The following is a 14396-nucleotide window of genomic DNA, read 5'->3' as shown; positions in this document are numbered from 1 at the left end:
CTAAATTTGCATTCAAGTCTCACTTTTGTTCTTCTCGGACTGAAAAGATTTGCGCAGATTTGCTTCTCCGGTCCAAGGTACGAAAACTTACACAATCCCACCCAGTCACCAGGCGAGGAGGTGCGATGCCCTTCGCAGATTGGCCATGCAAGCAGGGAAACGTTTTTTGGCCCCACTGTAGATTATAATCTGGCCCGTAAAGTAATTGGCTAAGCGTTACCGAAACCAGGCACCTGAAAGAGTTCATAAAAAAACCTTTCCTGTCCACGTGCGTGTCAGCACTTTCAAACCGCTTGCCGAGATTGGCAATTGCAGGCTCCATGGGAATGTCCTCGTGGTCGTGAGTCTCCACACACCAAAAACAAACAGCATAAAAAACAACAAAAAACACGAATATGTGGGGAATACCGCAAGAAAGGGAGGGTGGGGCTTTTTGAAACAAGAGGTAATTTATAACAAATAGTCATACATAGGGGATTCTGGAGGGAGTTCGAAGTAGACCATTGCCTCACATGGTTTGAGGAGACTTTCTCGGTCGCGACCCGCGTAAACATCGAAAACATGCCGGAGATAAACTATCGCTGTGTACACAAATAAAATTTTTTGTAACGTCTAAAACTGTAGGACAATGTCGAGTCCAATTTAATAAAGATATTCGTTTTAGTCGTTAAGACCAAGAAGTCATTTGGTTCTTTCGTCATTGCTATGATGGAAAATAAAATTAATCAGCCAAATTTCAGTCGATTTGATTGTACTTTTTAAAACGGTACACACTAAATATCATGGGACTTTTTTTGTCCCACGATCTGTCCAATTTTAAGCACATCCGACGCTGATACAATTTTGTTCCCGTGTGGTGACACATTTTGTCCGGCGCCTGCTGCAACTTGTACTTTCACTAGACAATTTGTCCCGCCTGGCGGACACAAAATTGCATCGCCACCGGATGTGCTTAAAATTGCATCATTCGTGCGACAAAAAAAAGTCCTATGATATTTAGCGGATACAACGTAGCTAAAAAGCGGCACTTTGATGTCACAGTTCAGAAATGTTTGAATAAGTTGTAAACTTTCCCTCAACGCTAGCCTTGCAAAGTGTGCTGCGTGGCCTGCGACAAAAATCTACAAACCATCACGGCACGCGAAATAGGTGGGCGGCAAATCCCAAACGCGCCGTTGTCGGTTTAACAGCTTCCGTGGCAGGACCGGCGAGGGCCATGTCGTTGATTTTCCTCTTGGTTGGGGTGCTGCTGCTAAATGGCGTGGACCAAGTCCGCAGCAAAGCCATCCACACGTTTGCTGTACGTACACCGTCATTCGAACTGCACCCAAGTGGGCCAGAAGACCAGTGGAGCGGCCAAAATTCGAGACGCGTTTCGAGCTCTAGAGTCGCTAAATGGGACTCGAACCGACCGTGTGACCCCACCAATGGATTCCTCGTTCGGAGAGCAATCCATTGCTATAGGGTCACTCGTTCGGTTCGAGTCCCATTTAGCGACTCTGGAGCTCAAAACGCGTCTCGAATTTTGGCCGCTCCACCGGTCTTCTGGCCCACTGTGCCACACTCCCAATTTCCTACTGAGGAATGCCGTGCAGTCATAATGCTGAGCTAATTCTCAGTACCTTACGACACAAATCTGTCAGAATATAGAGAAATTTGTTCGTAATATGAAGAAGTTGGTCATAAGTTACTGAGAACTCTTCACCATTGGTTACTACCTTCGCTGTGCAGTCGTAGTACTCAGCTTTTTGTTCGTATTACGAAGAACAAGTTCACAGGGTTTATACAAACCTTGAAAACCTTGAAATCAGGGAAAAGTCAGGGAAAAAAATAGGGTCAGGGAAATCAGGGAAATGTCAGGGAATTTCGCAAAATGCAGCAGAATGTCAGGGAAAAATATATTTGCTGCGACACTGGACCTGTTTGCTGGACAACTGCGGAGGAGAGCGCGAGACACCGGCCGTTCGAGTTCAACTCAATCAATGTTTTGATGCGCTCAAATGTCAGGGAAATTTGCAATTTCGCGTCACGGAAATCAGGGAAAAGTCAGGGAAATTCTCACTATTTTTTTTGTAAAAACCCTGGTTCAGTACGATGGAGTGCACTGTCTATATTTTGCAATGAAAAAAACTTGTCATTTTTTATTGCGATGATGACTATTAAAAATCTGCAATTAAAAAGTTATAGCTAGGTTTTGCAATATCAATTTTTTGGGATAATGACTACAAAGAAAATGCAATAAAAAGTTATTGCAAAAAATGTGATGAAAGTTACTACAAAACGCTCTTTTATCGCAAAAATCAAGGGGTGGTTAGTGCAAAAAAAAAAAAAAACAATAACTTAATTATGGCACTTCACACTGTGAGAAAAAAGTACGGAAAAAGTACGAAACATTGTCTGGTCAATAATTTGCCTGGAAGGTCCGTACTTGCCAACTACGGAACGTTCCGTACTTTTTTCCGCACCCATTTACATGGGTTCATATGCACTGAAAATCCAAGTGTGGGACAGGCATGCACTAGATAACGTGGGACAAACTGTCCCACGCTTGTAAGCGTGGGACAAAATGTCCCACGTTTGTAATCGTGGGACAAAATGTCCCACGTTTGTAAGCGTGGGACAAACCGTGTTACACGCTTCCAAGCGTGGGACAAACCGTGTCCCACACTTACAAGCGTGGGACAAACGGTGTCCCACGTTTGTAAGCGTGGGACAAATCCGTGTCCGACACTTGCAAGCGTGGGACACTTTGTCCCACGCTTACAAGCGTGGGACATTTTGTCCCACGTTATCTAGTGCATGCCTGTCCCACACTTGGATTTTCAGTGTGGAGCAAGTACGGAACGTTCCGTACTTCTTTCCGTACCTCCGTACTTTATTTTTCTGTACCATTTCCGTACAAAAGTACGGAATTCTCTACAGTGATAGACAAGTTTGTGGCGTTTCAGGGCCCGTTCATCGCCTTCGCCCACACCATCGACCCGTGTCCATCGGACGGAATAGCGGAGGTGTTCATTCGCCCCAGCCACTTCAACCCAATCAGACCCTTTGAAAAGCAGACGCTTCAAGGCTACATGAGATCAAGTTATAATGTGTCAGACGACCTTTTGGTAATGCTTTCAAGCGAACCAGGGAACCTTTCTCACTCAGCAAACTCAACAGTGTACTCAGTACACTCTCTTTAGCGTGTACTCTCAAGTACAGGGTAATTCCGTGCGTACACACTAAATGTCATGGGACTTTTATTGTCCCATGAATGATGCAATTTTAAGCACATCCGGTGGTGATGCAATTTTGTGTCCGCCAGGGACAAATGTTCTAGTGAAAGTACAATTTGCAGCAGGCGTCGGACAAAATGTGTCTCCAGATGGCAACAAAATTGTATCAGCGTCGGATGTGCTTCAAATTGCATAAATCGTGGGACAAAAAAAGTCCCATGACATTTAGTGTGTAGCGTGCCTTTTCACGTTCTTAAAACCTGGGAGAAAAATTCTTTCTTTCCCGTGCTTTTTTGACTCAAATGCATTCCTTGGGACCCCTTAACGACGATCTGAGTGTGGCCACGCGCAACCCTCAGTATACTAACAGAAGTTTACTTAATAGCGTGATGATGGAAAATTACACACCACTTCACCAGGGCGCCTCCTTTTCACTGGTACTTTGACAAAGTGACGAAAGTCCACAATCTCTTATTTTTCAGGAGAGTCAAAACAAGTCTAAAATTTGAGCTTCAAAATAGAGTTTTGGGATTTGATGGTTGAGTTTAAGGTTACTGTAAGGTGAAAAAACTATCTTCCAAAGTATAGGTGGCAGTGCTTTGGTTTTTGGTGATTTAGTTGCTTACTATAAAAAACTTTTACAGCCACAGACTGGACTCCCAACTCCCATTAGTTCCAAAGTTATGAGGGTTTTAGTGTTATTTTAGTCGTTTACTAAAAATTCTCCTTGCGATGAACCAAAAAGTTTACGGAGGTGTGACTTTTTATTTTAAGGCTTAATGGACATGCAAACAGACTAGCAAAGCCGGATTTGACAATATATGCATAGATAAGCTGTAATTACTGTTTGGAAAATGCGTTTTGAATTTTTTACTTAAATTTGGTAAAATTTTGGTATTTTTTTGAGTTTTTTGATAAAAATTCCTGTTTCATGTTGGAATTTTGGAAATCCGGCTTTGCTACGAGATAGGCAAATCAATAAAGAACTTGTAAAACAAAAATCAAGTCTCGACAACTTTTGGTTCATCGCAAGGAGAATTTTTAGTAAACGACTAAATTTGTTACGTAAACTGCAATAACTCAGAAAATAATGGGAGTTGAGTGCCTCAACTTTGGGTTTAAGTTCATCTTATAGTAAGCAGCCTGAAACCTAAATACAAACATGATTCCACAATTATTTTGGAAAATGATATTTCACATTTTTTCACTTTACAGTAACCTTAACACCATAGAATCCTGAAGGCATGAGTGTTCTTTAGGTTCAAGAGCCATTGCAATCGGCAGCTTAGTTCCCGAGATAGAGGACATTCGCCATTTGTCAGCGTACGAAAATGAGGTCAAAACGACGAAAGTCCAACCGTACTTTGTCAAAACGACGAAAGTCCAACCGTACTTTGATAAAACGACGAAAGTCCATACGTAATTTGACAATATGGCGAAAGTCCACCTTTACTGCTAACACAAATTAAATGAAACTTTTGAACTCTAGCATGTTTTATGTTCATGCCGTCACTGAACTCATGAATAATTATCTTAATTGGAAAGCAATAGTTAACTACGACCGGTTTTGCAGTTGGGACTTTCGTCATATTGTCAAAGTACGGTTGGACTTTCGTCGTTTTGTCAAAGAACGGCTGGACTTTCGTCATTTTGTCAAAGTACAGTTGGACTTTCGTCATTTTGTCAAAGTACGGCTGGACTTTCGTCATTTTGTCAAAGTACAGTTGGACTTTCGTCATTTTGAAGTATTTTCCTACGCTGAATCTATTAGAGATATCGACATATGCTTTTCACCAGTCGACAGGAAATCAAAAGTTCTAGAACGCATCCAAAAATCTCATTTTATCAAAATTTTGGACTTTCGTCACTCTGTCAAAGTATCAGTGTTTTGAGCTAGCACGTTCAAATTTGGTGTGCATAACACATGTCTTGACCATAATGAACTTGCAAAATTTCAACCCTCTAGCTCCAACCGTCTTAGAGAGGGGGCGTGGCAAAATATCCGGATATTTTAAGATAAATTGAAGTGCAAGGTCAAATTCAGCTTTGACTACAATGCTCGAAATGGGTCAAAATGACCTTTTGTTGGTTTTTCTTATCAAAGAAATGCATTGGTAGGTCCTAGGGGTATCATAGGGGTCAAAGGAGCGAAGACCATGACGGAATTTACAAATGACGGAAAATTACAAAGTGAAGTTTTTAGGCGTCAAACGGACTGTTCGATTCTAAAAGTTCAATACCTTCACGGCCCCGTTTTCCCTATCCAAGGACACAACTTTCCACGCTACGACTGGTTTATTACCTCACACTCTAAAAACCTTACGAAGTATTTTAAGCATGCATATAACAAACTAAAATACTTTGTTATACGAAGAAATCGTTCGTCAATTACGAAGTATTTTCTTTGTAAGCTTACGTACGCTCAAAATACTTTGTTATACAAACTACTTTTCTTTTTAAGGCCCAAAACAGTTTGTAAGGTTTTCTCAGCACTATGCTTCCTGGGAATCCCAGGAATCTCCTGGAAACTCCTATACCTTATAGCACAGGGCTCCTGGGAATCCAAGGTTTTGTTCTTACCGTGAGTGCACCTAGCTTACGCTGTGGTAGCCAATACGGAATTTTACATCATTTTTACAACCCACCGTTTTGTCAGATACTTGGGCGTGCCGTCAATCAATGATGCTTCGCAGTGATTTTCTCATGCGGGAGGAGTAACACTTTCGGCACGAAAAGTTACCACACATAAAACCACGAAGAAACGCGGCTTAAGCGTCTTTTTATGATGTGAGCACTGATTTAGTTGACACATGGTGGACATTTTTTAGCAGTCCATAAGGGGCACAAGCACAACTAGCACAAACGTCACCATTAGAGATTTCACACTAAATGTCATGGGACTTTATTTGTCCCACGGTTTATGCAATTTTAAGCACATCCGGTGGTGATGCATTTTTGTGTCCGCCAGGCGGGACAAATTGTCCAGTGAAAGTACAAGTTGCAGCTGGCGCCGGACAAAATGTGTCACCAGACGGGAACAAAATTGTATCAGCGTCGGATGTGCTTAAAATTGCATAAACCGTGGGACAAAAAAAGTCCCATGACATTTAGTGTGTTTGCCCACAATGGAATACAGAACAACGCGCAACGGCTGTTTTTCGTTTGCGACGGCCAAGTTTCTCAATTCTGAGGGGTAAAGTTGACCGATGGGTGCTGCGGACAGTGACCGAACTTACAAAATGGGAATTCTCAAGGCTACAGGGCTCAGGTGACTGAACTCTTCGAACCTTTTTTCATCTTAAGCAGCACTGGTGTAGAAGAAGAGGGTCAAGCCGTTAGAATGCTTAAAATAAATTGGAATGACTCTGTTTTATACCTCTGACATGAAAAGGCACGGTGCGCAGGGAACTACCCTACGCTCTCTTCAGCGTGTGCTCACAAGCACACTCCTACGAGCGTGTACTCAACTGCATGTATTTAATGGATCTGAGCACACTCTCGTTAGCGTGTACTCATCTAAGCACACTCTCGTTGGAGTGTGCTCATCTAAGCACACTCTCGTCAGAGTGTACTCATCTGAGTACAATCTTGTAGGAGTGTACTTGTGAGTACACGCTGAACAGAGTGTGCTGAGCACACTGTTGAGTATGCAGAGCATAAATGACATACTACCCTATTTCATGTAACTAAGGGAAGGCAACAACGGAGATAACTCTGCAAACTGAAGTGTGTACATACACACAAAATCTATGTGTGTACTCAGTACACACTTCCAGGTGCGTGCTTACAAGCATGCACTTCTAGGTGTGTACTTGCCTAAGCACGCACCTAGAAGTGTGTACTTGAATGAGTACACACTTATAAGTGTATACTCAGTGAGTACACACATAGGAGTGCATGCGTTTTCCCTATGCCGCGCATGCACCTCACAAGTGTGTACTCATTCAAGTACACACTTCTAGGTGCGTGCTTAGGCAAGTACACACCTAGAAGTGTATGCTTGTAAGCACGCACCTAGAAGTGTGTACTGAGTACACACATAGATTTTGTGTGTAGTACACTCTTATTAGAGCATGCTTCCAAGTACACTCTTATTTACAGCATACTTGCTAGGCACACAATAAAATACAGTGTACATTCCATGTACACGCTAAATAAGAGTGTACCTGGCTGGCCTATGCTTTTAGATAGGACTTATCGAGTGTATTTTAGCGTGTACATGGAAGGTACACACTTACTTAGCGTGTACTTGCCAGGCACACTCTATTTTAGCGCGTGCCTAGCAAGTATGCTGTAAATAAGAGTGTACTTGGAAGCATGCTCTAATAAGAGTGTACTATGTACACACTTCAGTTTGCAGAGAATGTCATTTTCAGGCGCATGTGGACATGGCCATCCGATCCAACAACCAGTGGAAAGACAATGCGTTTGTCTTCAACTTCCCCAACTCTGGGTGTACTGCTTTACGTGAGCATCTGCCAGACATGTACCGCATCGTGGCAAAGTACACCGGAGCACCCTTGGACAAGAAAAAACCTTGCATAATACCTGGTGTACGTAAAAGTAAGGATGTGCGAATCAAGAATTTTCATTTCGAATCGAATCGGATCTTTCAAAAAAGTTTCGAATCGAATCTGGAAAAAAATTGTCGAATCGAATCGAACTCATAAAGATTCAGAATCGAATCGAATTCGAACTGAAACTAGAAAAAATTAGTGCGTTTCAAAACACAAAACACATGTAAAAGGAAGGGCATAAAGTATGAATTCAAAAAGAAGAAAAATTAAATACCTGATCTTGCTTTGGTATAAAAACTACGCTGTGCGCGCGACTTTCAACCGTTCCCGAGCTACGGATTCGAAGACGAACCACTGTCGATTCGAAATTTCGAATATTCGGGGTCGAAGCAAAGAGATCCGTCCCCGAATCGAATCAGCCCTGATTCGATTCGATACCGAACTATTCGCACATCCCTATGTAAAAATTATTTATAATATTATAAACACCTTACGTACACTCTCAGACATGTATTGACTTTTTATCTTTTGCCAAAAAGTTTTTTGTGCAAACGTAGAATGTTCTATTTTCTCTTTAGCTTTGCACTTTCTTGTCCCTTTTGAAGGCTATTTAGTCCATTTAACCTGACTTTTTGTCAATGGCAATGTGTATTTTGGTTCCTACATGATCCATTGACATAATTTTACCTTAAAAACGATCAAAATTGTAGATAGCCAAAGAGAAAATCGTACAATTTACGTCTGCTCAAAAAACTTTACAAGCAAGAGAATAAAGTGTCCATATGAGACGGAGAGTGTACGCATCTTTGCATGCATCATTATCCGTTTAAAAAAGTCCACAAGAATTTAGTGTGTTTACGCCTCTCTGAAGCCGGCTGTGGATCCGCCGCTGTTTCGATCGAAAGCTCTAGTCGAAAAACAAACAAGAAAACAAAAACGTGGGCGGAGACTTACTTGGAACCGCATGAAATTTGGTTGTACTGAACTTCGTCACATACCAATTACCCTCTTTCCACTACACTCTGTAATCACTTTTCCTCTTCAGGGATACTTCGACTTCAAGAACGAGACAATAAGCTGGACGTTTCCTCACTTCCCCGTGATGCCCTACGGCCGCTACAAGTTCCGAATATCAGCGCGCCACATGAGCGTGGTCAAGACCACGACCGTTCCGCATTTCTGCGTGTACGCCGACTGTGAAATCATCCCTAAGCCTACTGTAGATCCATAAACAATAATTAAACAATTCACTACGCATTTTTAGAGGTTATTAACTACAATACCCTGATAAATGTCACAGGCCACTCTAAATCGAAGAGCGTATTGTATGCTCTAACTGCAGCATGCCTGCAAGCACGCTCTAGCTAGCGCATGCCTGCCAAGCACGCACTAACTAGTGCATACATGCCATGTACACGCTTCCTGATGCAGGCAACTCCCTATCCCTTATGGACTAGATGCATGCTTCAGTTAGTGTATACATGGCATGTATGCACTGGAAAGTGCAAGCTTGGCAGGCATGTGCCAGCTAGAGCGTGCTTGCAGGCATGCTCCAGTTAGAGCATGCAATGTACACTCTTCGATTTAAAGAGACAAATCAGGCAATTCTGCGGCCGGCGAGGGGTGAAACACTCATGGTGAACACACACAACAAACTCAACTGTCTACTAAGTACACACTTACAAATGCATGCTTGCAAGTACACACTTACAAACGCATGCTTGGCCAAGTACACACTTACAAATGCATGCTTGCAAGTACACACTTACAAACGCATGCTAGACGCATGGAGTTATAAGGCGTCAAGCATGCGTTTGTAAGGGTGTACTTGGCCAAGCATGCGTTTGTAAGTGTGTACTTGCAAGCATGTATTTGTAAGTGTGTACTTAGTAGACAGTTCGGTTTGCAGTGCATGAACGGGTGAGTACACCCTACAAACTCAAAAACCTAGGGTTTATTTAGCGTTTTAGACGACACACAACGACAAATTACGCTAAAAATTTGCGAGGTTAGCTCTTTCTTAACTTTTCAGAGTGTGGCGGCAGTCGCTGCTCCGGGCTCAGGTTGTAGCGACAGGCGCCGTGGCAGGTAATGAGACATATGTCGCGAAGATAATATAATGCGGGCAAATGCATTCCTGAGCACCAAGAAATACCCCATTCAGTAAACCACGAATTGGGCTAGCTAATGTGTAATATATCGAGCAAGATACAATTGTATGTGGGGTCATATATTGCCACATATTTTCGGTATATATCAGTCAAGTTCGAACAGTTCACTGATACTTTGACATAGTGACAAATGTCCAAATTTTGATAAAATGAGATTTTTGGCTGCGTTATAGAACTTTTGATTTACTATCGCCAGGTGAAAAGCATGTATCAATATTTCTACTAGATTCGGCTTTGACGAAAGTCCAACCGTACTTTGGCAAAATGACGATAGTACCAACTGCAAAAAAAGGATATAGTCTATCAGTGCGTTCCCAACAAGAGGAGTATCCATGAGATCAGTGACGGCATGAACTTGGAACATGCCCAAGTTAAAAACTTTCATTTATTTTCACAGTCAAGGTGGGCTTTCGCCATTTTGTCGAATTACACATGGACTTTCGTCATTTTGTGAAAGTACGGTTGGACTTTCGTCATTTTGTCAAAGTACGGCGGACTTTCGTCCATTTGGCCTCATTTTCGTACGCTGAGAAATGACGCATGTCCACTATCTCGGGAACCAAGCTGCCGATTGCAACGGCTCTTGAACCCCAAGAACACTTCTTTCTTCAATTCTGTGGTATAAAATTCTACCATCAAATCCAATACCTCTATCTTCCAGCTCAATCTTGAGACTTGCTTTGGCTCTCCTGAAAAATCAGATATAGAGGACATTCGTCACTAAGCCAAAGTAAGTGAGTTGCAGCGCTGGCCCTGTGTGCTGCGTGACCTGCAGCTGCAGCACAAAGCTACGAACCAACACGACACGCGAAATTGGGCGGCGAGTCCCGAACGCGCCATTGCCGCTTTAACCACTTCCGTGGCAGGACCAGCGAGGACCATGTCGTTCATTTTCCTCCTGGTTGGGATGCTGCTGCTAAATGGCGTGGACCAAGTCCGCAGCAAAGCCATCAACACGTTTGCTGTACGTAGATCCTACACTGCAGGAACTAATGCCTGTATTCTACGCCCTTACAGGCATTCACAAAAAAAAAACAGTCTTTCACGCTCTTCAGGGGAGAGAATCGTTTCATGCCTTTGGTAGGGCATTAGAAGTTTTGTCTAAAAGTCAGATACAAATTCCTGCCCTGCTAAAGGACATTAATGGGAGGTTCTACTGAAAATCTTACTTTCTTCAAATTGAGTCCCACTAACAATATTCATTGTAAATTTAAAGTATTTCATTATAAGAAGTAAAATTTGAAGTTTGGAGAGCAATACCTAGCCCCAAATCCATAGACAAAGAGGAATTTTCTGCTATATCTTGTCGGAACTTGAAAAATGCTCCTACGCAAAGTATTTCAACGTTAACTGATTTTCTGGGCATTTTTCACTTTTTTGGTTCATACTTGATAAACCGTGGCATTAGTAAGATACTGGGATTATTACAAAATCATAGGCTGTGCTTAGAAGATAGCATGTCACTAATATTTCAAGAAAATGGTAAAACTCCTGATATTTTAGTGTCTTTTTTTTCTGAAGAGAAATGCCAAAATAAATTTATCAGGTCCCATGTCTTGGTGATGCCACGCTTTGTTGTACATTAGCCAAAGAAATGAAAAATATCCATAACATCAGTTTCCGTTGAAATACAGTGCATAGAAGAATTTTTAAAGATACTGCTAAAATAGGCTGAAAAACCTCTTCAACTGGATTTGGAGGAAGGTATTGGGCTCTAAATTTCATGGTTGACTGTTTACTATGTAGTATTACATCTATGCAACAAATAATTACACAGGGGCTCAATTTGAAAAATGCAATATTTACAGTAGAACCTCCCCTTAAACTCTTCAGGCCGTGCCAGGGGCGTTAATCGTTTACGCCCCTGCAAGGGCATAGTTGTTATACATGAGCTTCGCAAGTTACAGTTACCCCTGTGTTCCTTAAAAGGTAGGTGTACGCCAAACCGTGTCTTGTCGTAACAGACTTCGCGATGCTGCGTCAGTTACTACAAATCCACACCTGGCGTTCACACCTACCTTGGCCTGCGGCGCTAGTCTGCCTTCGGCAGGTTGTTTTCCTGGACAAGCCGTCGAAATAGGCGTGATTTGGGCGTGATCCCCACGAAAATATATGGATTTTGGCCATGATCAAAATCCACACTATCGGGACTTACCTTTGGGTCGGAGGTGGGAATGGGTTCTATTTTCGTCATCAGCACCCTAAAAAAAAAGTGATATGGAACTTGACTGAAAGTATGAAGTCCCTAAAAAGTTCTCTTTTATCTGCCGTTTTTAAAGTGTTTTTTGGAAAGTACAGCCGAATGGATTGAGCTAAAAAGCTGAATTTTGGTGTGTGGCGAGCCAAGTACGTACCCAATGGCCCTGCAACATTTCAGCCAGATCGGCCTAGAGCCCTAGAGAGGGGGAGAAACGCGAACTGCTGAAATGCTCCGCTGGATTTCTCATATTTTAGGCTCTTTCGGGCGGATGCTGTCTGGACAATTTCTCATACATAGTCAAAATGGCCGCCGCTGGTTGTGTCTGCAACGAAGCGTTTGTTTACAAGCAAATACTTTTATAAAAAAAGTTGTCTGTTTTTACAGGAGATTATAAACTAGTTTAGAAAAAAAAATTGTGGTTGTAGGGAAACCCTGAGTTCATCACATTGTTTCCAGCTCGGAACATAATGACCTGAAGTAAGATGTATGACATTTGGTTATCATCAAAATTGATAGGCAAAAGTTAAACTTATAATGCATAATTTTAATCCTGAATAGAAATGTTAATAATCTTTTGACACGTTAAGGGGGGACCCTGGTGAAAAAATCGCCAAAATTGCCAAAAATAGTATTTTTAAAGCTCATAGATAAAAATGTGCATGGAAGGTTTCAGATTCAACAGGTTGAACTCCTTTAAGCTAAGTAGGTAGTTTCTTTATCATTTGGAAGGAAATAACATTGAGATCAGTTGTCGTTGGCTTCTACGCTCAACTTCACAGCTTTGCTCAGTCGACAAAAAATTTTGTCGTAGAAAGACTTTCTGCGTTCCTGGTTGACACCTACATGAGTCGTCTTGCATGGACTCTATTCATTGATGACTTATCGACAAATTTTAGTGGCGGAATCTTGATATCAGCCCTACTAATAATTAAGCAAAGTTTCAACTTTCTGGGATTATTTTGAAGCCTACTTGAAAGTTTCACCAGGGTCCCCCCTTAAGGTGGAATTGAGGTACTTTATGTTCTAAGAGTCTTTGTTACCTTAACCCTTATGTGAGCGACTTATGGAACATGAACTGATACATTTATATCTATGTGCCTGTGCTGGTCACTCAACTCTTACGATGAATGTTGAAGAATTTTTTTTCCCACTCCGTCAACTGGCCACGCATTCATTTTTGTTTTATTCTGGCCAAATTTTTTGGGATTGTTCTTTGAGGTCCATGTAAAAATGTTATAGAGAGATATTTCAAATAACTAGCCATTTTCTCAAATCCCAAACTGTTATCAAAGATATGTTTTTCTTTTTTCACTATTTTTGGTTAAATTTTGGTTTTATTTTATATTTTTTGAGAAAAAGTTATGTTTAATTATGGAAATTTGGAAATCCGTCTTTGCCACAGGACAGGCAAATCAATCTAGAACTTGTAAAAACAATTAGAGGTCTCGACAACTTTTCGTTCTCTGCTAGGAGAATTTAAGCCAACGACTAAATTTGTTACGTAAACTTCAATTACTCAGAAACTAATGGGAGTTGGGTGCTTTAACTTTGGGCTTAAGTTAATCTTATGGATAGCAACTAGAAACCAAAAAGACAATCATGATGCCACAATTATTTTGGAAAGTGATATTTCACAGCTTTCCACTTTACAGTAACCTTCATATTTATGAAAAAACCCACTGTGGCTTAAAAGGAGGGTGGATGAAATTTGCTGTGAAATAGTTTGCCTCGAAGTACAAAGGTTACAGCTAGTTACGGTCGCTGACCAGCGCTGACCGACGGGGAGCGCGCAGCCGCTGAAGCAGACGACGCGAGCGGCGCAGAACACCACTGCGCATAATAGTCAAAATGGCCGCACCAATCAGGTGCCGCGACGGGGGTCGCGTTTCTCCCACTACTCCAGGGCTCTAGATCGGCCGAACCGTTCAGGAGAAGTTGTGCGCACAGACACACACACACACACACACAGACAAAACTTTTCAACCCCATTGAAGTAACTGGCTTCGCTAAGTTAAGAGTCAGACTAGTGATAACCCGAACACCCTGATTGAGGCCTAGACTCACTGGTAACCAAAGAATGTGACATCACATTCGTTTGCACGTGAAAACTGCCATGCTTATAGGGTACTTCGGAGTAAACCCAGACCGGAAGTCAGCGACGGAACGGTAGAAACAAAAAAGCGTCGTCAGGCCATGCTGAGCGGTGGTGGGGGTCGAAATCGGCGGAGTGGGGGTAGCATGCGCGCGCCGCCATCACCCCCACTCCGTCGATTTCAACCCCCACCACCGC

General features: G+C 42.1%; 1 protein-coding gene across 1 annotated transcript; it reads left to right on the top strand.

Annotated features, from left to right (window-relative positions):
* Window positions 1-1187: 1187 nt before the first annotated feature.
* On the top strand, window positions 1188-8966 carry LOC117644630. Its single transcript, XM_034384241.1, has 4 exons — window positions 1188-1300; window positions 2949-3110; window positions 7595-7771; window positions 8781-8966. Exons 1-4 carry the CDS (start codon window positions 1217-1219, stop codon window positions 8964-8966), a joined length of 609 nt encoding a protein of 202 aa, XP_034240132.1. The 5' UTR covers window positions 1188-1216.
* The last annotated feature ends 5430 nt before the right edge of the window (window positions 8967-14396 follow it).

Source organism: Thrips palmi, unplaced genomic scaffold, assembly GCF_012932325.1.
Source record: "Thrips palmi isolate BJ-2018 unplaced genomic scaffold, TpBJ-2018v1 HiC_scaffold_18, whole genome shotgun sequence".
Lineage (NCBI taxonomy): Eukaryota > Metazoa > Arthropoda > Insecta > Thysanoptera > Thripidae > Thrips > Thrips palmi.
The sequence above is the reverse complement of the archived record's forward strand: the minus strand, read 5'-3'. Positions and strand labels throughout refer to the sequence as shown.

What these genes read in the sequence shown, in the direction of transcription:
- LOC117644630 (XM_034384241.1), top strand. Translation starts at nt 1,217, where the DNA reads ATGTCGTTGATTTTCCTCTTGGTTGGGGTGCTGCTGCTAAATGGCGTG. An exon ending in AAGCCATCCACACGTTTGCT is followed by an intron (nt 1,301 to 2,948) that starts GTACGTACACCG and finishes GTGGCGTTTCAG; the next exon opens with GGCCCGTTCATCGCCTTCGC. An exon ending in AACCTTGCATAATACCTGGT is followed by an intron (nt 7,772 to 8,780) that starts GTACGTAAAAGT and finishes TTTCCTCTTCAG; the next exon opens with GGATACTTCGACTTCAAGAA.